The 26,184-nt window shown below is 42.2% G+C and overlaps 1 protein-coding gene across 1 annotated transcript in view; it reads right to left on the bottom strand.

Moving 5' to 3' along the window:
- Positions 1 to 10,676: 10,676 nt before the first annotated feature.
- The window catches only part of LOC306940585 (adhesion G-protein coupled receptor F1-like), a gene marked incomplete at its 5' end in the record, with an annotated part of 277,235 nt that continues 261,727 nt past the window's right edge, over positions 10,677 to 26,184 (bottom strand). The window contains 4 exons of the mRNA XM_079525682.1: positions 10,677 to 11,495; positions 11,915 to 11,981; positions 12,749 to 12,814; positions 12,946 to 12,987. Of these exons, the coding sequence (XP_079381808.1) occupies positions 11,419 to 11,495; positions 11,915 to 11,981; positions 12,749 to 12,814; positions 12,946 to 12,987 (252 nt within the window). The remainder of the gene's footprint in view (positions 11,496 to 11,914; positions 11,982 to 12,748; positions 12,815 to 12,945; positions 12,988 to 26,184) is intronic.

Genomic DNA, 26,184 nt, shown 5'->3' with positions numbered 1-26,184 from the left:
ATGCTCATTTGATTTAGCTATTTTGTCTCATCCGGTTAAGGAAATAGGTAGCTGATATATTGCACTTTTACCTTAGCGCTAGGTATACTCTTGGTTGCTTGTTTTTGCAGAAAATGCACTAAAGACTTCTGGTGATTAGTAGTTTTTGTTCCCTACCTATGTTGAATACACTTATTGTAAGTCGCTTTGGATAAAAGCGTCTGCTAAATGACTGTAATGTAATGTAATGAGTATAGTCCACAGAGTTTACCGGCATTCCCACCATCCGCAACATGATATGAGTTGTGGGAAGAAACAAATACTTCCTGAAATATGGTAATTAAGGTCTACTCACCTGTTAAACAGGTTTAATAATTTTTTTAGACAGAGACTAGAGTTTGATGCATGTTTGTGTGTGTGTGTGTGTGTGTGCGTGCGTGCGTGCGTGCGTGCGTGCGTGCGTGCGTGCGATCCGTGCATGCGAGTGTGTGTGTGCGTGCATGCACGCACGCGAGTGTGTGTGTGTGTGTGTGTGTGTGTGTGTGTGTTGGCCGTGCGCCACAACCAGAGCGTTCCCTCTCAAGTAAAAAAAAAAAGTGCGTCTATTGTTGTATGCTTAGGTACAATCAATGTAACTGAAGCCAAGAAACACAATTACACGCAGTGACAGCTCAATAGAGCATAGATATGCAGAAACAAAAAGAACAGGCCTTACAATGGGCTACCATATTACAGTTAATTTACCTAACAGTTATATCTCTCTCCTCATGGTAACTCGGTACTTTGCGGTCCCAGGCTAAACTGTGCAGGAACTCAGAGCTGCAGTTTGGCCCAGAGACAATGGCCCACCTGTCAACTACTGTCCTAGTAACTATGGTTAAATTGTAGATGGGTTGTCAGCCATGAACGGAAGTCTAGGAGAAGTACATACTGTACTTACTGCAACGCACTCTTAACTACCTCTGTGCCCTTTTCAACTGTATGTTATGTCATGATTTGTGTTTATATTGTAAACCGTGTAAACTGTATGCCAGATTAACCTTTCAGCATGAAAAGGATTTGCCTAGAATAGAATAGAATAGAATAGAATAGAATAGAATAGAATAGAATAGAATAGAATAGAATAGAATACTTTCCAATTAACGTTGTGGATTTCTTATAACCACTTGAACCTTAAATGGATGGGGTACGACAGGACTCTCTCTCTCTCTATCTATATCTCTCTATCTCATTCTCCATCCATCCATTCATCTTCAACTGCTTATCCGTAGTCGGGTCGCGGGGGCAACAGCTCCACCAGAGTGTTTCAACATTTTGTGACTTCCTCCTGGGGGATCCCAAGACGTTCCAAGGCCAGTGAGTCTATGTGTTTCCTCCAACTGTGTCTTGGTCTGCCCCGGGGTCTCCTCCCAGTGGGACGTGCCCTTAGAGTATATATTAATAGAGACGGCACCCGGAGGAAACCCTGAGGCGAAATGGACATAGTGGCCGAATTTGGTATTGCAGCGCTGGGCCAAACACATGAACGCGCTGGTCGGTTGACTATCATTGCGCACGTTCATGATGACACGTGAACGCTGAACGCGTGCAATGATAGTCAACGGCCAGCGCGTTCATGTGTTTGGCCCAATCAATCCCAGAATGCACTCTGTTCCTACCCGGAAGGAGGAGTGAAATCGCCTCATGTGCTTTTGAGCAACTAAATGCAAGTGGATGGGAGGAGAAATCCGGTGCCGTCTATTAATATATACTCTAAGGGCAAGGTGGAGCCTGCGGAACTGTTGCGGCTCGAGAATCCACCATTCCTGAATAAAGTGCCTGGTGCTGGGAGTCTGGTGCAACGCACAGGGCCTGACCTGGTGAGAGCAGGAGTGGACCTGGTGAGACGTAGGAGGGGCCCGGACAGGAGTCAACCCACAGAGCCTAGTCCTTCCACGCGCCAGAATGGTACCTCCCAGTCCCGGCAGAGTAGTTCAGGAGGAACGGATTGTGTGGCCCTGGTTTTTCCCTAATGGGACTGATCGAGGGTAGCTACTGGGACGTAAGTCGGGACTTGATCACCCCGGCTGGGTCACCTGAGTGAGGGGTATGATGTTGCGAGACCCGAAACCCCGATGACCTTGGGATACATCACTGAGGATACGTCCCAGGTGCATCCATGTATGTATGTATTTTGTTTAGTTATTCTATTTATAGTGACTCATAGGAATAGACTACGTGACAACCAGGAATAGTCTGGTGACCACCGGAGAGACGGGTGGCAGCCGGAAATTAGACGGCACCCGGGAGCAGTATGGGTTGGCGCCCCAGCCTGTGTCTTCCGTGAGGAAGAAGCCCAACAAACCCACGGTGAGGCCTTTAGGAGGGCCATTCGGGCCTCAAGCGGAGCCTGCGGCACCACCAAGGGCAAGGTGGAGCCTGCGGAACTGTTGCGGCTCGAGAATCCACCATTCCTGAATAAAGTGCCTGGTGCTGGGAGTCTGGTGCAACGCACAGGGCCTGACCTGGTGAGAGCAGGAGTGGACCTGGTGAGACGTAGGAGGGGCCCGGACAGGAGTCAACCCACAGAGCCTAGTCCTTCCACGCGCCAGAATGGTACCTCCCAGTCCCGGCAGAGTAGTTCAGGAGGAACGGATTGTGTGGCCCTGGTTTTTCCCTAATGGGACTGATCGAGGGTAGCTACTGGGACGTAAGTCGGGACTTGATCACCCCGGCTGGGTCACCTGAGTGAGGGGTATGATGTTGCGAGACCCGAAACCCCGATGACCTTGGGATACATCACTGAGGATACGTCCCAGGTGCATCCATGTATGTATGTATTTTGTTTAGTTTAAGGACGTGCCTCGAGGACCTCCCTAGGGAGACACCCGAGAGGCATCCTGACCAGATGCCCGAACCACCTAAGCTGGCTCCTTTCCAGGCGAAGGAGCAGCGGTTCTACTCCGAGTTTCTCTCGTGTGAATGAACTTCTCGCCCTATCCCTTAGGGCAGGGGTTCTCAACCTTTTTGGCCGGGGACCCCCGGAAATGCTTTGGCAATGTCTCGGGACCCCCGCCCCGCCCCCTCCCGACCCCCAATATAAATTGACTGCTACAATAACCTTAATAATAGAGACAATACACCATAAATAAATACTGAAACCAGATATAATCATTAGGGAAGGTGTATGCATGTACTATGTGTATTATATGTAAACTCTTCATTTCCACTTTCCAGCCATTCAGTTGCAAAAAGAAAAAAAATATATATATATTTTTTTTTTAATAATTTGGGGACCCCCCAAAATAATTTGGCGACCCCCCTAGGGGTCGCGACCCACGGGTTGAGAACCCCTGCCTTAGGGAGATGCCAGCCACTCTATCTCATTTTCTATCTACAAAAACGCCTGTGGTCTCCGAGGCTAGTCTATTACTGATCCGTTCCTTTTTTCCTCTCTATACAAAATATTTTCACCAAAGAAAATCTGAAATTTTTTGTAGACGTTAACATTGTAAATATACATTTACAAGGTGCACAAAACAGAGTGAAATTCCATCATGACGCTCGTAAAGTGTGAGTGTCATGTGAACCATGGATATACTGATGTTTTCTTGTATTGTATATGTCTTGGTGAATTGAATAAACTGGACCACAAAGGAAATGAGCCTTCAGGGCTGATGTTATATTATTTTAGCATTATTGTAATATTTACTTTTATACAAACTAAATGTTAAATATCTGAAAAATATGTATTTTAGAAACATTTGAAATCTTACTTAAGTCAAAGGTATTGGCATCATAATAGGGCCTACTTAAAGCAGCAAAAGTAAAAGTAGGCCTACTCATTATGCAGATCCATTTCACATATATAGGCTAATCATAATTGTTGTAGGCCTAGTCCTAATTAGCCTCGGTCCCAGGCTTACTTTTCTGCGAAAAGAAGAGCCTGGTCACAACCTAAGGCAGAAAAGCTATCGGCGGACGTATCCTCCGGAACATCCGTCAGATGTATTTCCCCCGGATACGATATTTTCACGACCAATCACAACACTTGTTTCATTCGCGGAGAATGTAAACTGATTTGTAAAGCATCAACGTCATTTCCTTGGGCGATACTTCCGCTAAAATCCTGCAACTTCCGCTGATAGTCTTTTCAGCGTAGGTCTTGCCCAGGGTGAGTCCTAATTAAAAATATGTTCAAATATTGAAGATCAGTTAAGGTGGGAATGATTTTTAATTACTTGCTGCTGGGTAGCCCAACATATAATAATACAGCATTGTTTATTAGTTAATGTAGCCTATGTTTTGTAATAATAATTACTTTCGGCTGGGTCGGTCATATATGTCGGTGTCCTCCAACATCCAATATAACGACCACCATTCGTAGTGATCAACTAGGGTACGTTTCGAGGTTGGTATAAGGTCAATAACGGGTCTAAAGGATTTAGAATAACACAGAGCTCTATAGGACTCAGTGGTGAGCGCACCTCATGATGTGCTCTGCTTGTGCACAAGTAGGCATGTGTGCAAGGCGCAAGTTGGCATCTCGAGAGAGTGCATTTCTAGTTAAATCTGCAAAGTAACGAATTCTTGAACTAAAGCAAACAAGTCAAAAGTCCAGTAAAAACAAGGCTACAATATTTCCCTCTGAGATGTAGGCTAGAATAGAAATTAAAATTAGCATGAAATGGAAATAATCAAGCAAAGTAAAAGTACTTTTTCATAAGGTATATATATACACTATCGGACAGTTCAGACTGATGTCGGCTACCTATTGTCAGGTTTCTTCCTTGTTCACATCTTTGTGCAAGAATGATGGGTTTTTCCCATTAGTTTCGTAGTCTGTTCCTTCTCTTGTTGAGTATGTGGCTGTTTACTTCATGGTGTGTCACACGAGGGTGTTAAAGATTAAAGATTAAATATTTATTAGATATGTTGCTGGCAGTGCGATAGTTATCTGTGATGTGAGGCAGGTACGAGTTTACCTGCAACATAGGCTACCAGTAACTCGAGTCAAGAAATTGGCTCAGATGCATGCCGGTGATTCCATGTCGGGTCGTATTGACAGGTTGTCAGACTTGTCACACACACACACACACACACACACACACACACACACACACACACACACACACACACACACACACACAACACACACACACACACACACACACACACACACACACACACACACACACACACACACACACACACACACACACACGAGCACGAAAACAGCATGGTTGTTTTCCACCACCTGTGCACAACCTAACACACACCCAAACACACACGCAAATATTAACTATGGTGATTTCGGGTGTGCCAGTACAGTACAGTGACTGTACACGGTAACTCTCAACCGTTTCGGACGCAGGGCAGCTCGCCGGAATCAAGCCGGCACCCTGGGTGCGTTCATGTGGGTCTGGTCTATATATATATATATATTGTTTAGAACAACAAAGCAATAGCTACTGCTATTGTTCATTTCTTGCATGAGAGGGGGATCGAACTAGCTGGTTTTGGAGTGAGCTGCTTTGGCAGACAGTTTGAGGGTCCCCATTCCCCAATGCCCCTAATATGTGGTGCAGTGGTTCTGTAATAATTATGTATAAATGAATGAATGAATGAATGAATGAATGAATGAATGAAAGAATGAATGAATGAATGAATTAATTAATTAATTAATTAATTAATGAACGAACGAACAAAGGAAGTAATTAATTGCTACTCACCTCCTCTTTCAAGCTGAGCCTGGAGCTACTAACTAAGTGTGGTTCAGTGGGTATAGGCTAATCGAAACAACATTTCAGAATACCCTGGCAATGTTTAGCTACAAAATTAGCAACAGACTTGTTTAAATGTTATTTTGAACTTTTAGCAACTGTTGAAAAATGACTCAAACACTCAGCCTGCTCACCAGTACACGCTCCAGAGACCACATTACACCCGTCCTCCATGACCTACACTGGCTCCCCGTCAAACAAAGAATTCACTACAAAATCCTGCTCACCACCTACAAAGCTCTCAATAACCTGGCTCCCCCCTACCTCTCCGATCTTCTCGAACCTTATGCCCCCCTCCGCTCCCTCAGGTCCAGTGAAGCCAATCTCCTGAAGGTCCGCAAGGCAAAGTACCGCACCTGGGGGGACAGGGCCTCCCGGCCTTCTACGTTTCGGCCCCACAACTCTGGAATGAACTCCCCAACCATCTCAGAGTTGCTCCCTCTCTCCTCTCATTCAAAACCTCACTCAAAACTCACCTCTTCAGGATAGCTTTCCCCAGCTGAGGTCTGGATAGGATGTCCCCCCCTTCCCTCGTTTATCCTTTTATCTTTTTAACCTTGTACTGTTGTTGTTTCTGTTATGTTTTGCTTGTTTTTTTTCTCCTAATAAAGTCTGTTCCTAGTGTTCTTATGTAAAGCGCTTTGGGTATTTAGAAAAGCGCTATATACATTTGAGCTATTATTATTATTATTATTATTATTATTATTATTAAAATACAGAATGGGCATTCTCCCTCCAAGGCTCCAAACGATTTTCTGTCTGCCTTCCTTGACTCCTGCAGTGCTGAGAGCAACGCAGTGAGTGACAGCCTTGATTGTAGTCAATCATGCTGCAGCAGCAAGTAGCCTACAGAGTACCATGCATTCCACAGTTTTTTTTAAATTATTATTGTTGTTGTTGTTGTTGTTGTTGTTGTTATTATTGTAAAATAATTTAGACTGGAGAAAAACCGTTTGGTCTAGCAAGTTTTTAGCCTGAATGATGTCTTGCTCAAATATGGAGGGACAGCAGGATTTGGATGAATTATTAATTCACAAAAAAATAAAACCATTCGTGTTCTACTTGTGTGCAAGGCGCAAGTTGGCATCTCGAGAGCGCATTTCTAGTTAAATCTGCAAAGTAACGAATTCTTGAACTAAAGCAAACAAGTCAAAAGTCCAGTAAAAAGAAGGCTACAATATTTCCCTCTGAGATGTAGGCTAGAATAGAAATTTAAATTAGCATGAAATGGAAATAATCAAGTAAAGTAAAAGTACTTTTTCATTTTGAGTAAGGTACTGTATATATAGTTACTCTACACTATCGGACAGTTCGGCTACCCATTGTCAGGTTTCTTCCTTGTTCACATATTTGTGCAAGAATGATGTGTTTTCCCCATTAGTTTCGTAATCTGTTCCTTCTCTTGTTGAGTATGCGGCTGTTTACTTCATGGTGTGTCACACGAGGGAGATTTATTAGATATGTTTCTGGCAGTGCGATAGTTATCTGTGATGTGAGGCAGGCATGAGTTTACCTGCAACAAAGGCTACCAGTAACTCGAGTCAAGACATTGGCTCAGATGCATGCCGATGATTCCATGTCGGGTCGTATTGACAGGTTGTCAGACTTGTCTCTCGCACACACACACGCACGCACGCACGCACGCACGCACGCACGCACGCACGCACGCACGCACGCACGCACGCACGCACGCACGCACGCACACACACACACACACACACACACACACACACACACACACACACACACACACACACACACACACACACACACACACACACACACACACACACACACACACACACACACACACACACACACACACACACACACACACACACACACACCAGGTGTGGTGAATGCTTTGCAGAATGCTTTAAAAACAGGTCAATACAAAATCTGCTAAGAGGATATAACCCAGGTGACAGGTCCCACATGAAGTGAACAGAGCACAGCACATAATACTTTGAGTTTGCACAACCCCAGGTGTAAGAGCCGCAACATACCAAAGCCTACACGGGTTGTGCAGTCGACGCGCTGTGATTGGCCAGTCGCTGTGATTGACAGCCTAAACCTAACCCTAACCCTAACCTTAACCTCAGTAAAACTATACCTAAACCTAACCCTAACCTTAACCTCAGTAAAACTATACCTAAACCTAACCCTTAACCTTAACCTCAGTAAACTTAACTTGCCCGGGGGCGTGGTTATAAGCACAACCCGTGTAGGAATTAGTATGTAGCGTAAGAGCCATTTGAGCCACCATATTGTTTTCTAGGTTTCATTGTCAATTTGCCAATCAAGGTAGCCATGGTTACAGGGAGAGAGGGTATTTAACCCTGGCCCTAATCAGTCTCAGGTGTTGTCAGACTGTGAACATGTTCTGTATCCTGTGCGTTTGTTTATTTTGTATCTATAGAACAAAAGTATAGGACTTTGGTCAGATAATAAACATAACTTAATATGAACTCGTCAAACGTTTTGATTTCAGTTATTTTGATCACACGTCTGAACTTCGTCGGCAACCAGTAGCACCCAAGTATAGGGATTTGGGCTCTACACCGGGTATGGAGTATGGACTAGTTGCATGTTATTATAATTACTTTTATGGCCTACTTGTGTGCAAGGCGCAAGTTGGCACAGAACCCACTAATTTATTAGTATCCCTCCCTCTTTTAATACCAATTCTTATTGAGATTTCTGTAAGCTCTTTTTGTAGTGTTGTGTCAACTTGTGTGCTGTGTATTTATTTATTTGATGTTTATGGAGTCCAAAAATGGAATTATAATTTACTGAGGAAGATCAGAACAAATTGATGTGGCTAAAACATGCAGTTTTAAATCTGATGTGAATAAAATGTCAACGTTTTTGCAACTTGGTGTCATTCCTGAGCCTCCCTACCCTGCAGTTTAAAAGCTCTGCATCAGTGGTGTATGCAGGAATTAATTATTACCTTGGCCTGGCCATATCTGCCTGGGCACACACCATTTTTTAATTAATTAAATAAATAAGTCATTTTTTAATTAATTAATATGCATTTTTGCCTTCAATTTCCTAAAAATGTCAGGTGTCAGAACTGCATTTAAATGAACTATTTACTGGACAATACAACCAACCAATACCACTGCACAACACACCAACCAATACAACTGGACAACACACCAACCAATACAACTGGACAACACACCAACCAACCAACCAACCAAGAGACTTTGATTTGATTGTGAAGAAATTAATTACAACCAATAAGGAACCAATGTGTTGCACTGTGTGGTATAAACACTAGTCATTTAAGCTGCTGTTACCTTATTATCTGTGTTGGAATCTTGTTTTGGTTCCATACGATGATCAACATAGTGAAGGCAGCCTCCTTTTGAGCAGCAGCACGTTGTGTGTTGAGTCTTGCACTGGCTTTACTCAGATAAATACTTCCCCAGTCCTTGTTGTTGTAACTGCATTCCCTTTTCTTTGCCGTGGTCTTAGTTTCTCCTCCATGTTTCTCCACAATTTTCGCTAACTTGTGCTGTGTTTGTTCAATGTGTTGTTTTGGTATTGGTGGGCGACGTACACGCACGCACACGCACGCACGCACACACACACACACACGCACACGCACGCACGCACGCACGCACGCGCGCGCGGTGCGGTATTTCCGAACGTGCCCACAATGTCTTGACAGTCTCCGCTCCGCTCCTCACACAGCCAGTTGATAAAACACAATACACCCACTATTTTTTGGCTGGGCCTAGTAGTTAGGTAAAGTTGTGTCAAATCTGCAAAAAAAATGCTTACCACTAGCTTTCTTCACAGATGTGAGTGTCTACTATCACAGAAAAATGTGTTCCAACCCAACTCCCTTGGGAAACTTTGTGACAGCTGCTGAAAGTTGGGGTACCATTATCAACCAATATGGCAAAAAATTCAAAATTTCATTATACTAGAACAACTTCAGTTTTTTTCAACCAAGGTTCATGTTTTAGGTTGTTATTGGAGAAAATAAAAGGTGAGTGTAATTTTTTTTTAATTTGCTGTTTTCTTTCGTTTTAGGGATTTTAGCTGTTTTTGACAGGGGGGCGGGGGCATTCGAGCACGGGGCTAAATATGTATTTCTTTACAAAATTTTATAGCGATTTCTTTTTTTATTCTTTACTATAGTCCTACTAGACCCCAAGACATTACATTTGGCCACCAAAGATCACGGGATCTACTGAATGTGTCAAACTGGCATATTGAGCCTATGACACACAGTGTGGCTTCCCCCCAGTAGTCTACCTTCACATTCAGTCTACAAGGTCTGACGTTGCTCAAATGAAATCTCATCTCAAGTGAAGACAGTGTGTGGGATTCTTTCTCTCTACTTTTTATTTCCCCAAAATAGGGACGCCATTGTTAATGTGGTTAAAGGTATATTCAGTGATTTTACTTAATTCAAATATCACTTATTTTTTCTTTTTTTCTGGATAATCCTCCCTACTATAGAGTGTGCTGACCATATAAGGAGTTCCTCCCTGTCCCCAGTGAGCCCCTGGGGTCAAAAAACCTTAGTTTCAGTTTTGGTGGCGGGTGGCAAAGCCTTCTTCTGGCCTATCTCCAATCATGATCGACTGGAGGCGGGCCTTGGTGCAAATGCTGTTGGCCTGTTGCACTTCCCCCCACTGTAGAGCGTGCATGTGCACATTTTGTTACCGGGGCGGACTGGGTGGTTTTCCAAATCACCGAATGCTCCTTTAAGACAGAAGAGGACAATGGCTCAAGACACAGGAGTAATACCATTAGGCCTACCTTCATTCAACACCACTGTTTTAAAGTGCTTTGTTGTGACCGAGGCGAGGACCACTGTGCTGCATCCTTGATGTGGACAGATTCTCAATTAACTTTACCCATTGGCCTACCCCCCACCCACCCCATTGACATATTGACCAACACACTCCGCAAAGGGGTGCACTGACAGCAAACCTTGTGCATTACAATTTGCAGGTGATGTAAGTGATAATTCATAAATTAAAGTAAGTGTTAAATATCCCTATATCCCTATAGCAATCATTGCTATATAGAGTAAATAATAATATTAATAATAAAACTTTCTTTATATAGCACCTTTCGAAATTGTGTTACAAGTGCTTTACACAATACACATGACATAAGGAACAAGGATACAAACAACAGAACAAGATGCAACAGGAAACATTTCAATAGCAAAATAAAATAAGCAACAGAAGACATTTCAATAATCAGTGAAATTAAATAAAAAATGATTAATAGGAGTTGGCACTGAAGGCTAATCTATAAAAGTGCATTTTCAGTAGGGATTTAAAAGAGGAGACAGATTCAGCATGCTTGATCTCCAAGGCCAAGGGCAGTGCATTCCAAAGTGTTGGTGCTGAAAGCCAGATCTCCTTTGGTCTTTAAGTTACAGACTTGGGGATCTATAAGCTCTTTGCTTGATGATCTCAGACAGCGAGTTGGGACATAGGGGGAGATTAGATCAAAGCTGTAGGGTGGAGCGAGACCAGACCTAGTGTTTACTGGAGAAACCTGTTCCTGAACAAACAATACACCATTGATTACTATTGGAATAGGCTATATAATAGAGCTTTAACCGTTAAACAAAACACAAAAAATAAATAAATACACTTTTAATGAATAGTATCGACATGCCAATTTCTAACAAACTGCATTAATTGTTGGTACTAATGAATGATTCCGTTGGAACAGAACTGCTTGTGTTGTCGGCTCCTGACACATGGTAGATATCTGGAGAACAAGAAATGTTTTAGTAAAATGGCTCATTCAATCTGCAAAATATCTATAAGTGGTTCTCAAACTTCTTTGTGTCATGAAGGACCTCCAAATTAATGTGTGTTTGGCTACGGCCCGTAAATGGTGCATTTATATAGCGCCTTTCCAAGGCACTTTGCATAGATTGTATTACATTCACCCATTCACACACGCATTCATACGCCGATGGCAACGGAAACCATGCAAGGCACCAACCAGCACATCAGGAGCAAGTAGGGGTTCAGTGTCTTGCTCAAGGACACTTCGACACTAACTCTGGGGGAGCCCGGGTTCGAACTGGCAACCTCACGGTTTCCATCCGGCCACTCTACCCCTGAGCCACCGCCGCCGGTTAGATCAGTGAATCTATTATTATTAAACATGATGCAACTTACTTCGCCTTCCACCGCGTATTCTCCTGAAGAAGTTTAATCCAGAGGAAGCAATACCACCACTTGTACTCTGTATGGAAAACATGGACCAGTAACTATAAGAATGTGTTCACACAATGCAAGCCATTAAAGAGGCGCTTCACTTGTGTCCTTGACAGTTGTCAGTGCACTAGCACCTCCTACTGGTTGTTCTGGGTGCCTGTTTGGTGGGGAGGGTTACTAGTGGAGAATGAAACACTCAAAATTTTCATAGCAACATTAATTTGTATGTCCTTTGTACATCACACTGCGTGACACGTCACACCACCATAATGGTAGATGCTCCATATACGGCCATCTCCATATGGTTGACGCCCCATATATGGCCGTCTCCATATATGACCATCTCCATATATGAAGATCACGACACTGACCTCATCAAACCCTCATCGAAAACTCAAAGATTTAGGCCTGGCCCTACCTGGGCCCTCATCAAACCCTGTACACTCAAGACACTGCCACCCTTAGATCTCCATATATGGAGCTGGCCTGTTCATTCCATATGTTGATCTGTCCTCATCAAACCCTGTACACTCAAAACACGCTCCATATATGGCCAGACCTCCTCAAACCCTGTACATTCAAGACACCGCTGCCACCCTTAGATCTCCATATATGGAGCTGGCCTGTTCTGACATTCCATATGTTGATCTGTCCTCATTAAACCCTGTACACTCAAAACACGCTCCATATATGGCCAGACCTCATCAAACCCTGCACATTCAAGACACCGCTGCCACCCGCTGCTAGTGGAACTAACTGTGGTATTAAAAACTACTGATTTTCAAATGCACTTACTCTTGTTTGATTAGAGCCGGTGCCTGTACTTCCTGCAGGTAGATGTCTTAATAAGGCAGCTCGGATCTGTAGGCAGAGTGTTTGAATGTTATACAACAAAATACATACTTTTTAAAACAAAGCAAATGTTTTATTTTAATATAGTTTAGTATGCATCTGCATTAGTGTATGTTCTATATTTGTATATTACAACATACCTTTGAATCCAACAGTGTCCCAAACACTAAAATGAAGAAACCCTAAATGAAATAAATAAATAAAGAAGTGTTTTATTGATGGTTGTATACATCAGTATAGTAATGTATAGTATATAGGCCTATAAATTCATGCCCAATAAAAAACTAAATGTTTGTCTGTGATCTTTTTTTGCCCAATAATTATTTGGTTAAAAATGTCACAGCTCTTGCCATAACTTTGCGGAATTGAAGTTTCCCCAGCAGACCACAGCAGCCCTCATAGCATAGAGCGGAGGCAATAAGTAATATTGCTTTTATGCAATTTGTTGCGGTCAAATGTGTTTTTTTGTTTTTGCTTGTTTCATGGATGTGTTATTAGCTGCCATTACAAACATCCATGCCTTGGTTGTCCCACAGATGTTATGCTGTTATGTGTTTTGCCAAGTCCCGGAAAAGACGCACTGTGATTGGCCAGTACAGTCACTTTGAACGCTCACCCCAAAACATGATTTACGAGACTGTGATAGAGAGGAGGGAAACTGGACAACAGGGGCATTTCTGACAAATCACACCTGTGTGAACTGTGAACTGTGAAGTGAGGGGCGCTCTTATCATCATACATCTCATTCCGGACAATCACAATTTGCGTCTTCAATTTTCTGCCCTCACTTTTTATCCACTAGCACCCCTCAAAATAGACCCCATGGCAAGTCATTTGGGATCAATATAAGTAGGAACATTATTAGCCTATATGCTTTTGCATTACCTGTAATGAGTTGAAGAATGCGAAGGCAATATGGATTCCAATATTTGTTGGAGATGTCATAGTTCCCACTCCCAGACCCCAAGTCAATCCAAAGAAAGGAGTCAAAATGGCCAAGCATCTTGCGACGACAACTATCGCATTCGTTTCATCTGACTGGTCACCCACACCTCTCCTCAGCATTTTGTACAAGACCACGATTAGAATTATGAAGTTTATAAAAACAATGGTCAAGGCAGGAATCACGAACGCAAGTAGGGCTTTCGTCTTGTGCCAGTTTAGCCAACAAGCGTTGTATTCTCTGATGTAGCCATTGTTGCCCGCTGTAGAGGCAATGGTGACGACTGCTATAATTAAAGGGCCTCCGTAGCCCAAACAGAAACCGATGGCCAGCATGGTTGATTTAGACATCTGGGAGAAGACCATGATGGTTCGGTAAAACAGGAGAAGGCCAGACACAAGCATCCAAAAGAACAGGGCAAGGTAGAAAAAGTGTATGAAAAATGTTGCTGCGCGGCATGGAGCGACTGGAACTCTGTAATCTTCCCCTGGATTTTCAAGGGGGTTGTCGGCAATTGCTGATCCAATGATGAACCAGATGTTTGCAATGAGCAGAGACACCGCAATGTTCACAATACAAACATGACGCATGTATGAGGTGCTGTTTCTGGTCATGGCCTTCCAAACGACTCCCTCAACGATGAGACAAATGACCAAGCATCCCATTGATATCCCTACGCCAATGTACGAGATTATGTCCAGTAACTCTTTAATTTCTGGGGGAATGTCAATCGACATAAGAATTGAGAAGGAGGTTAGGTGGGTGCAGTTACAGGTGACGGTATCATTTATGTCTGACACAAAAGCACACCCCTCGTGGTCCCATCCGCCAAGGTTATCAAAGAGTGCGAAGTTCCAGAAGACGCACTGTGGGCTCAATGTCAACGACGTGTTTTGTTTGTCAAAAGTTATTATCACATTTTCAACCGTGGTGTTCAGCTTGACCATCAGAACTTTGCCATTGATGGTGTTCTCATAGCTGGTTTCGTTGCTGGTGGTATTGAAGCTGCTGGCGTTGAAGCTGGCATTCCTGGGAGGCAGGATGCTGTTGAGGGGGAAGACAATGGTGGTAATGAAGAGGTTGGTAGCACTGGTGTTTAGAATGTTGAGGGTGACACTAGAGTTCATGTCCGCCTGGTACGAGTTGTTGAATCTTGTTCTGTCCAGCAGAATGAGGCCGGTTGATATATTAAACTCCCCTTCCAAGGCGTCGGTGATACTTTCCAATGAAATTAGAAACTTTGAGCTGACATTGAGGGTTTTGTTGGTGTTTAAAATGGACCAGGATTCTGTCGCTGCTTCATCAATGATGACATCCACTATTCCCAGGATATTCTGCAGACAAAACGGTTAGAAACATGTTTATCTTGTTAAGCTACAAAATCTTGCATAATACTGTAAGCAAAGTACAATGTGACATAATAAAGCTCTCCTGTGACGCTTACGATATGTATATTTTTGAGCTGAAGGCGAGGGCTGCGAGGCATATAGCAACCTGAACCTATATGGGGATTTCTTTCCACCGCTTACCGTCATGACACTCTCATCGACATCAACGGCGACATCTGCAATGTTTCCCAGGACGTCAATAATAGCAGATATGGTTGCACTCGAACCAGTAATTTCTGTTTTATATTCTTCTGCCACCTCAGTTAGATTCCCCACAAAGTCTGGAACTGTCTCCGCAACCAAATCCTAAAAGAATCAAACATGTCAATTGCATTTGCATGATACCAACCAAGAACATTCTGTTATGTTACCAGTGGTTCTGTACTGTTACCAGTGGTTCTCAAATGTCAAGAACCCCCAAATTAATAATTAGTGGATCGGGCCCCATCTGGAAATATCTTGTACCAAAGACCTCATACAAGATAATTGTTGTTAAACCATTTCAACAAATATTCCACATTTTTAAAAAAGTTATTTTTTTGAAAGTAGCTGACTTATAACTTCACAACAAGTAACATCCCAACGTGTTGTGAGCTTGTATATCAGCTATTTTCAAATATCCGCTGTGTATAGGGTTATAGTGGCTAAACAGATTTATTAACTAATTTCACTGGGGACCCCCTGGAACGCCCTCGAGGACGCCTGGGGGTCCTCAAAGCCCATTTTGAGAACCACTGGTGAAAGTGATTCCCCTTCATGTGGTGGTATTTCCTATAAAGATAAAAATGGTTTCTTTTACCTGGGATTCAGTCAGAAGTTCTCCTATTTCTGTTACAATACAACTATCCTCCAGAAGTTTCCATTGTCCACTGAGACATTGGAAACTTATTTTTCCAACCTGGCCAGGACCACATGCTGGTTCTGATATGTCTCCTTCTCGTCCAGGACCATACTCCTCATCATTACATGTAGGACCTTGTGCCAAGTGCAAAGAATCCAGTTATTTCCATGCAAATGTTATGATTGCAACAATAATACACACCTTGTATGACAACAACAACAACAACAACAACAAAAATAATAATAATAATAATAATACTAATAATAATAATACAATCTCTATTACAAATGTTCCTATTGGTATGGTGGGAAGCTCCTGGGTTGAATTTCCACCCCAGGCCAACTGTAGACAGTAAATTGCTTGACTTACTCTCACGGAAGATTGTCAGAGTTGTTGTCTTTTTATAAATGGTGTTGGTCCCAGTCGCATAACACGTGAAGTGTTTTTCGACATCACCTGCGCAGTTTCCAATGATGTACTTGTAGATGATGCAGAAATTATCTTCTTGATCTTGGTTATCTGTGAACATTTAATCATATTGGTGAATTACAGGCAGCTGTGTGTATAGTGTCGTGTATTTTCTAATGAATGAACCAAAATTAAAGTCTATTTTCAACTATAGTCGGTACGGTTAAGCAGCTGGGTTTGAAGTCAATCTAGACTGTTCTCACCAAAAGGAGCTATTGTTAAACGTCTGAGCAAGCAGCACCTTATAAGGACAGGAAGCGAATCCTTTTGTTCTAAATTTGTTAGAGATCCACAGAAGGTGTGAAGCAGCTGGCAGGATCTGATTTTGGCTTGAGTTAAATGCATGGACTTTAACTTTATATATTCCTCTTAAAGTATCTTAAAACACTCTTCTGTTACTATAGATAAACGCTAGGAAACTAATACATAGACTAGGTTACTAAACTATTAGCATTCAGTGACTAATCTAAAATGTACTCTTAACATAGGGTTATTTTAAAGATTATAATTTCAGGTACCATGTTAAAACAGCTCATTCATTTCTTAAATAGAGTCAGTTCAGTTTAATGTAATTCTGTTTAGTTTCATACTGTTCTGTCATGTTTCAGTTAAGTTTCATATAATTCTGTTTAGTTTTATATAGTTCTGTCATGTTTATAATTTCATATATCATATTGTATTCTTAAATTCATTACTATCCAGTTGTCATCTCAGTTGTAAAAATAGCTTGTTGTAAGAACACGCAGTTTAGCATAGGCCCCGCCTTCGCAAGAACCGGATACCCTGTTCAGCGGCTTTCTATTGGACGAGGCCGCTGACAGAGTAGGCGGGACTATGCGTTGGTTTGTGAGACATAAGCCTGAACGCATCTCATATCGGTAGTCTCTGATCCGGCGTCAATATTGGAACCACGGAACGCTGTGTGTTGAAAACTCAGACTCAGGCATAAGACCTTTTCCTTGTGCAGTGTTATAACGGCTGTTCGACTTTGTACTTGGCGAAAATAAATACGGAGTTGACCTTTTGAAGCTACGATCCATCAAGCGTCCATCCCTTTTTGTCCTTTTGAATGCACTGCTGATCCAGACCGGAAACGACAATCGGAGTTGACCTTTTGAAGCTACAAATCCATCAAGCGTCCATCCCTTTTTGTCCTTTTGAATGCACTGCTGATCCAGACCGGAAACGACAATTGGTGCACGAAATCCGCGTGAAGAGGCCATCGCGCTTGGTAAGTTATTTCTGATTACCATGAGCGATGTGCTTTTTTATCGAAAAGAACTGGGGATCTGTTTCCGTACTATGCGTGCATTCTGGGAACAATGGGCTGGCGTTTGCGTTTTTTTTTGCTTCAGGCCGCTATAAACGATCCGAGTGGGGTGTCTTTTATCCCTGCTCGTGCAGTAGTATTGTTTATTTTCCGTGGGACTGTTCAGGAAGTCCGGTATTTGGTAGTTTTCTTTGTTCACATTTCAGGTCTTTGCTCGCACATTTTCTTTCATTTGTGTGTGCGTGTTTTCTCTTTATGGTGGCTTGCTTGCCGTAAGCGCGTATGCCGGCTACCGTAAAGCGTCGTGAGTTATGGATGGGAATGATATGGGATGAGACGTTTCATTTTGTTTTTGTTTTCTGCGGCGAGGAATTTAATGGTAGGGTTAATTGATCATTGATTGTTCACCTTCATAGACTCGATGCTTTATTTTACACAAGAAGGGGTCGTTTTTAACTGAGCGGGACAACTGTTTGTTTTTGTTATTTTTGCTATTTTCTACGCACGGTCTAATTATGGTGAGTAGGCTAGTGTCTTTTACCTTGTTAAAAAGCCGTGAATTTGGTTTGTGAATACCCTGGTGGTGGCGGCCGGAGATGCGCTGTTAAAACGGTGGGTCGTAATTATTTATATGGGTGTTTGCACGTAAAGTACTGGGTGAAACATTTTTACTGAGGTTTTCTTTTCCGTCTAAAAAGGGGATCTCAGGGTGGGAAATCTGGGTTGCGGGTTGGTTGGTTTGGGCAGATGCGTCTGTGAGCGACAGGGTTTTGTTGCAGGCTCGGCTGATTGGTTTATCAGCCTTTGTTGTAGACTCACCTGTCGACGGCGCGCTAAAGGGACGTTTGATATCTGCATTTTAATTTTATAAAATTGTGTTTGGATTTGTCCTGGTGCAAAGTCTGTCAAAATGGCGTTTCTGTAGCTGAGAAATGTTATGGTTTGGTTTGGTTCGGAGCGACTATTTCTCTGATTTTACAGAGAGGCGGAGATAAGGGTGTGGGATGGTTACTGTGTTAATATTTTTCCTTTGTGAGGGAGGGTTTTTCGTGCATTGTGTGCATTCTTAGAGGTATGTTTTCACGTTGAGATTTGGTTTGGTGGATAGGTTTGTAGTTGGTAAAAAATAAGTTTGTTCCTTTGTTTGTCTGTCAGGCGCCATTTTCTTTTTCTTCTTTGTGTGCGGCCATGTTTTTATTTTGGCTGTCTCTTTGTTTGGGAATTTTGGGCGGGAAAGTTGACTGGGTGGTTGTTAATGGTGAAAGGTTGGGGTGGGGGTTAGGCAAATTGTTGGTGGTTTGTATTGTATTTTATTTTCAATACGAGGGTTTATATTCTCTAAAACTTTACATTTTCAAAAGGATTGGTGTGTTGTGTGTGCGTGGTTTGAGTTGGGCGATAGTGTGTGCATGATACAGTGTGAGTGGGCGTGTATGTGTAGTATATTGATAACCCAGATACACATAATACATTTAGTATTATGTAGTCTATACCCTGTATAACTCTAGACAGCCTGAGATACTATGTGTCACCCCTTTTCTCCTTCCCTTTGTTGAGACAAATAGGCTTACTCTGATTTGATGTATAGGCAACATGTCTTTATACCATGGCACAAATATACATTCTTACTGCACACAAATGTATTACACCCACAGCATAATGTTAAGTACAAGTATAAGTATAAAGTTAAGTATGGCTGCACCCAAGATAATGCTTATGGTACATGCTATTTGAAGAAAACATATAGGCTGGACTTTTAATACTGATGTGCAGTGCACCCACAGTTCTGCCGGCCTGAGGTCAAATAGGTCATAGGGTTCCCAGGCTATGTCGGAAAGTTTATCAATGGATGTGACTATAATATATTCTATTATCTTGAGACCTCCTTAGTTACACAGCCTTGGTTACGTATTGATAATGGACACACACACACACACACACACACACACACGCACACACACACACACACACACACACACACACACACACACACACACACACACATGGTCACATGCATTTAGTGCATGTGAATAGACACCCCATATAAAAAGCACCTCGTGTCAGTTGTGCTTTGCTTTTTCCAGTAGAACATCTTGCTGGTAAGTCATGATTCGATATATGTCTTGACTGTTTAGTCATGATTTGGAATGCTTATAGATGTCCTGTAATAAACTCTAAATTGGAAAGAAAGGACATTGCCTGGACTGCCTCTCTTTTTTGTATAACCTGCATGGTACATATCTCCACCTATTATCAACACTCAATTTACTACAAATCTGGCGAGCTTAGCTGCGGACGATTACAACCTGTCGAGGGGACGTTGGTTAGTTGTTTGGGTGCTTACTGCGTTTCCAACAGGTTAACGGAAAGAACCTTTATTGATTTGGCGTTGGGGTGTTGTATAATGGTGGGGATATGGCCTTTTGTTGCAGGCAGAGGGAGTCCATGTTACTTTATTTGTAGGAACTACGGTTGCTAGAAATAAAGATGAGTACATACAATAAATGTGTATGACATAAGTATGATATAAAAACATAAAATCAAAATAAAAAGTGTAAAGAAGTGTAAAATGTGGTTGAAAGGGGGGCCGTGCGCAAAAGCGCAGCCAGGAGTGCGCTGGGCTTGGTGATGTATGCCGGACGCGAAGTTTTATGGCGAGAGCTAAAGTCATATTAATTTCATAAGTCGTAATGGAAATGTTTGCTGTAAACCTATTTTGGTACAGTCTAGTCTAGTTAATTCGCACCCTTTTAATCCGAAAAAAGATCAGCTGGAACGGACTGAATGCGTCGGGCTTAACAACTTTATTGTACAGTATACTTGAATTCTTTATATGGCCGCATCATGTATAAGTAATGGGTGGATGGTGCATTTAAGGCCAGTTGTTTAATACGTTTTTATGTATTTTTAGCCGCTTCATATGTACTGTACAGTGAATTTGCATATGAGCAGACGATGGTTTGAGTGCATGACGTCCGCAAGCCTGTTATTGCGTTTTGGGTGATAATGGGGACGCGGAGTGCGTCCTGATAGTGCCGATTATGGGAGATAATAATTGGGGAGATCCGTCCTGTATATTGTGTAATAGGTCGCTACTCATTACCTTTGGGGCGGCGCGCGGTGGGATTACTGTATTTTCAAATGTCAAAACTAAATATGAAGGCCGTGTGCCTCTTAACGGACGTGCGGGGATCGCGTCAGTCCTCGGTCAGGGCCCTTATTCCGGTCCCGCGACTTTAAGGCTGGGTGTAGCAACCGTAATTGCCTTGGTCTGCCTGGTTTACTGTTGTATTAAGACGCTTAAGAGGTGAGGCGGTGGAATTTGTGCGGTTCGATACGCAGGTCTGTTAATAATATATTTGACGGCGATTTAGGTGACGATAAGGTTATAAGAAGGCTTTAATTCTCACTCGTGTGGAAAATATCTCCAGCGGTGCATGGCCAGTAACGTACGAGGGCCTTGGGTATAATGATACCATGTGTTTGTGTTGTTTAGGATAAAATATTTGTATTGGATGGAATAAGTGGTGTAATCTGTCTATTTGTCTGTGTGTGCGCCCGGGTGTGTTGTCTCTGTTTGAGCTGCATGAGGAGTTGGTGAAGTTGGGAGTGAATTATGTGTTATATGGATGGGATGGTGGTAATGCAACTGTTGATCGTATTGTGGATGGTTGTTATATTAAATATGGACTAATGTATTGAATATGGTTATTAGGTGTGGAGTGAAAGTTAATTGTTGGTCTCTCTCTCTCTATGCGCTTCTCGGCTTCTGTCCTTCCGGCCAATGGGATGGCAGGGCTTTACACGGCCTGCCCCTTGTGAGCGCCGAGGGGGGTATAGGAGAGGGGTGTATGGTCCACACGCGCGCGGCAGTGGGGAGTAGATTTACTCGATTACTTGTTGCTGCATGCGTGCTCCTCCCTGCTTGCTCTCCTCAGCATTGAGGGGGGTGGGGTGGGGATGGGGGGCCGGTGTTGGCCTTCCCGGCTATGGCATGGCATGGCTTGGCTTTCACAGTTTTTCGCGGTTTTGTTGAGTGTTCCAATCCATGGTTGATGATGTCGCAATGGCCTTTGTACATTTGGCTATGGTTAAAACATGTACCATGTTTTAAAGGGGGGAAGGTATATTGATTTGGTTTGGAACATTTAAGAAAATAGTAATAAGGGTAATAATACGAATGATAATAATAATAATAATAATAATAGGCTAATAATGATGATAATAATAATAGGTAATAAACAATGAATAATCCAAAGGAGACATTGATGGACAGTGAAATTGAAACCTTTAAATCTCTATATACATAAAGGAATATCATAATGAAACAGGGAGTAATTAGGAATCTCCTTTGCATTCTTGTTTGGAAGAAATGGTCTATCTGAGCAATTGAATTTTGGGACTAAAGTGAAAATGAAAACAAAAGAGCATCATTGGACCCTAGTTCCTATTGTGTGAGTGTGAGTGAAGGCCCGTGTGATTGAGTGTTATGTTTAAAGAATTGGAGAATTGATACTAATAAACATCGTTTTTGTGTTCTTATGTCCAAAACGCATGTGGAGTGTCCAGTGACGACACAGAGCCAAAATCCCCATCCAGACTACAGAACAAAGGCCAGGAACTCAGACAAAAGACACAGAGGCCTTGTCTGGATTGAGGGGGAAGGCATGCAGACCCATTGCAGATGACCTCCGGTGATCTGGGGACTGTTGCAAAGATCAGTTATGGCTCAAACCATTTGAAGTTTAATAGACCACATAGTAGTATTTGTAAATCAATTCTTTCAGTGTGTTTGTGCAGGCATGCAGGCAGATCATTGGGAAATATATGCTAGGCAAAGCAAGGTCATGATACAACTCTGACTTTGAACCTTTTCTTATTTTGAGTGGTGGGACTGGCTATGGTACATTCATTTGTCAGGAGGAAGCAGATATTGTTATTGATATAATACTGTTTCACCTAGCCACGAAAACCTGAACTAGGAGGAGTTTAGTGACAGTATAAGTTTGCGGGCAGGTAGCAAGCCAGGGGATATTTTCCAATGATAAGTCACATGTTTGGAAAAGTGTGTTGTATGAATGAAAAGTGTGATAGAAGCCGTATGGACTGAAAGGACAGAGTAAATGGCTGATGAATGAGAATATGACAACAATATTGCATTACACATTTAAAGTCTAATAGACACAGAAAATACAGTGAGGAATGTACTCATAATAGAACTAATAGGTATGTCGATATCGAATAGAAACATGACATGACGACTTGACTTTAGACTGAGACCGTGAGTTAATGGCATGCGTGTGTAATGATAGAAGCAAAAGTATATTTGCTGGTTGATTGCATATGGGTGTGTTGTGTTGACCTGTGTTGTTTGGTTCGTTGTAACTAAAATAACGGCACAGATCAATTCAGCACGTGCTCGAACTTTATGAAGTAGACTAATGTAAATGACAGAGCATATTCCTCGATCGGCATGCATGACTGACTGATTATCGGAGCTCTGGAAAACATTGCATGGACATGACTGGGACAGGACGGTTAGTTTGACGGTGGGGAAGGAGAGGAAAGTACATACATACATGCATACATAAAATCTCCATATAATGTGATGTGGTGAGGAGTGTGAACCCTGAGGAATGAATGTGCTTTGGAGAGTGATGAACGTGTATGAATGAGGCAATGACTGAATGTAGTAATGTACTTCACAAAGTTACAAGGGGGGACTTTTACATTGGGAGAGAATATGTCCAGTTGCTGATAGAGACCATTATTTTAAGTAAGAAATAAGTTGATAAATGAAAATAGTCAAATATGAGAACAGTTTAAGTTACATATAGTAAGCCAATTATACATGTTATGGGTTTGAGGATAAAGACAGAGATGAGGAACTAATATACAGAGTGACAGTAATTCAATGCACTGATAAATGTGCTGCTAACAGAGAGGGAAAGCTATACAGGACTCATATGAGGTCCGTATTTGGAATAATCAATAGATAAAGAAATGAACACATAAGTAATGATTGACTTTTGAGTCTGATGTCTTAAGTAATCACAAGGAGTAGTTTTGGAAGAGGGTATTTTGGTGTGGATAAAAACAAGTACTGGCCTTAGTGTGCTGTGAGTTTCGTGGGAGGGCGTGGACGCGACGGCTGAAACGTGCGCTCCCTAAAACACATAGTGCACAGGGACCATTGGGAACGCGACCCTATGGTCACAGATCAGCTGGTAGCTAATTGTGTGAGTGCTGAGAGGGACGGAGTTGGCCCCACCTCTAGTGGGTGAAACTAAAGGGTTAAAGCTATATGGCCCCTCAGCAGAAAACCACCATTGCCCTATGAGCTTGTGGATTTGATATCAGTGAATTGTCCCATTTCTTGGTGTACGAATAACTTCTGGGAAATAGAATAGGTATTAGATCTGGTATAACATTTGGACAGACAGTGTCGTTGGAGTTTGTTTTTGGTCTTGTAGCCTACTTATTTAGTATTCATGATGACGTCTACAAAGGCAACTCAAACCTCCATGGATGGGGTAAATATCATGTACTATTATGACAGTATTACCATAGTTCCTCTGGGAGGAGCTGAACACCCAAGAATTTATGTAGACCGATTGTATCAAAGATGGAGATCACTCACAGGAAACGATCCAGACCTAAATAAATTTGAGCAGGTGGTTTTCAGAGGCAAGGTTGAATGCGGCCTGCCTGTGGCAGTATAGAAGGAGTTACTGGAGGTTGTGGGTCTTGCCAGCATGAATAAAGCAATGTATATAGACCATGTCGAACATTATGTCAAAAGATACCGTAAGGAAATCAATACACTGAAAGAAGAAGAACAGGAGACGTTGAGGATGTTGAGGCGTGTCCGATTGGCTGGACAGATGGGGGCTATGTCAGAGAGTCAGCTGCAGCCACCACGTGTCAGCCAAGCCACACCTTTGCCATACATACCTCTACCTAGAGTTAGACCACCTGAACGTCAAGGGCCTGGATATATGTCCAGGCAGAGGGCACCGAGGGCTTGTTATGTCTGTGGTGACTTCACTCATTTTTGGTGTCAGTGTAACCGGGGCGACCAACTGCGACCTCCGCAGGGGTTGCAGGAATCATATGTCTGACTATAGACTCAAATAAGGATGTTAATGCCACAGCATACATACTTATGTGAGTAGGGGGGAGGATACGGACAGAGAACCGCTGTCATTGAAGATTTTGCATTTCAACTTAGAAGTTTTTGTTTTGTTTTTATTTTGTGTGTTTCAATGCATGTAATATTTGGTGATGTGCATTCTGTCAATTGTTTATGGTTTATTATTTTTGAACGTGTGGTTGACAATGACACATGTCTTATGTGTTTAGTATTGTTTGATGTTTATTTGGTTGTTTTTATTATTTGTGTCATGCTTTTGTCTCTCAAGAGGGGTTAGGTGATACCATTGTGTTGGGGGTAGGTTACTTTGAGATTGAGTGGTTGTTGCTGTTTTTGTTTTGTTTTTAGAGATACGTTTCGGTATAGTTTTGTTATAAATATACGTTTAAGAAGGTTCTTGTTAACCTTCTAGAGGGGTTCTGTAGTATATTGATAACCCAGATACACATAATACATTTAGTATTATGTAGTCTATACCCTGTATAACTCTAGACAGCCTGAGATACTATGTGTCACCCCTTTTCTCCTTCCCTTTGTTGAGACAAATAGGCTTACTCTGATTTGATGTATAGGCAACATGTCTTTATACCATGGCACAAATATACATTCTTACTGCACACAAATGTATTACACCCACAGCATAATGTTAAGTACAAGTATAAGTATAAAGTTAAGTATGGCTGCACCCAAGATAATGCTTATGGTACATGCTATTTGAAGAAAACATATAGGCTGGACTTTTAATACTGATGTGCAGTGCACCCACAGTTCTGCCGGCCTGAGGTCAAATAGGTCATAGGGTTCCCAGGCTATGTCGGAAAGTTTATCAATGGATGTGACTATAATATATTCTATTATCTTGAGACCTCCTTAGTTACACAGCCTTGGTTACGTATTGATAATGGACACACACACACACACACACACACACACACGCACACACACACACACACACACACACACACACACACACACACACACACACACACATGGTCACATGCATTTAGTGCATGTGAATAGACACCCCATATAAAAAGCACCTCGTGTCAGTTGTGCTTTGCTTTTTCCAGTAGAACATCTTGCTGGTAAGTCATGATTCGATATATGTCTTGACTGTTTAGTCATGATTTGGAATGCTTATAGATGTCCTGTAATAAACTCTAAATTGGAAAGAAAGGACATTGCCTGGACTGCCTCTCTTTTTTGTATAACCTGCATGGTACATATCTCCACCTATTATCAACACTCAATTTACTACATATGTGCTGTGTTTGACTTACAAGATATGTTGGCGTTTATTCATTGATTCTCATTGC

This window comes from Electrona antarctica (assembly GCF_951216825.1).
Source record: "Electrona antarctica genome assembly, chromosome: 17".
In the NCBI taxonomy this organism is placed as follows: Eukaryota; Metazoa; Chordata; class Actinopteri; order Myctophiformes; family Myctophidae; genus Electrona; species Electrona antarctica.
The sequence above is the reverse complement of the archived record's forward strand: the minus strand, read 5'-3'. Positions and strand labels throughout refer to the sequence as shown.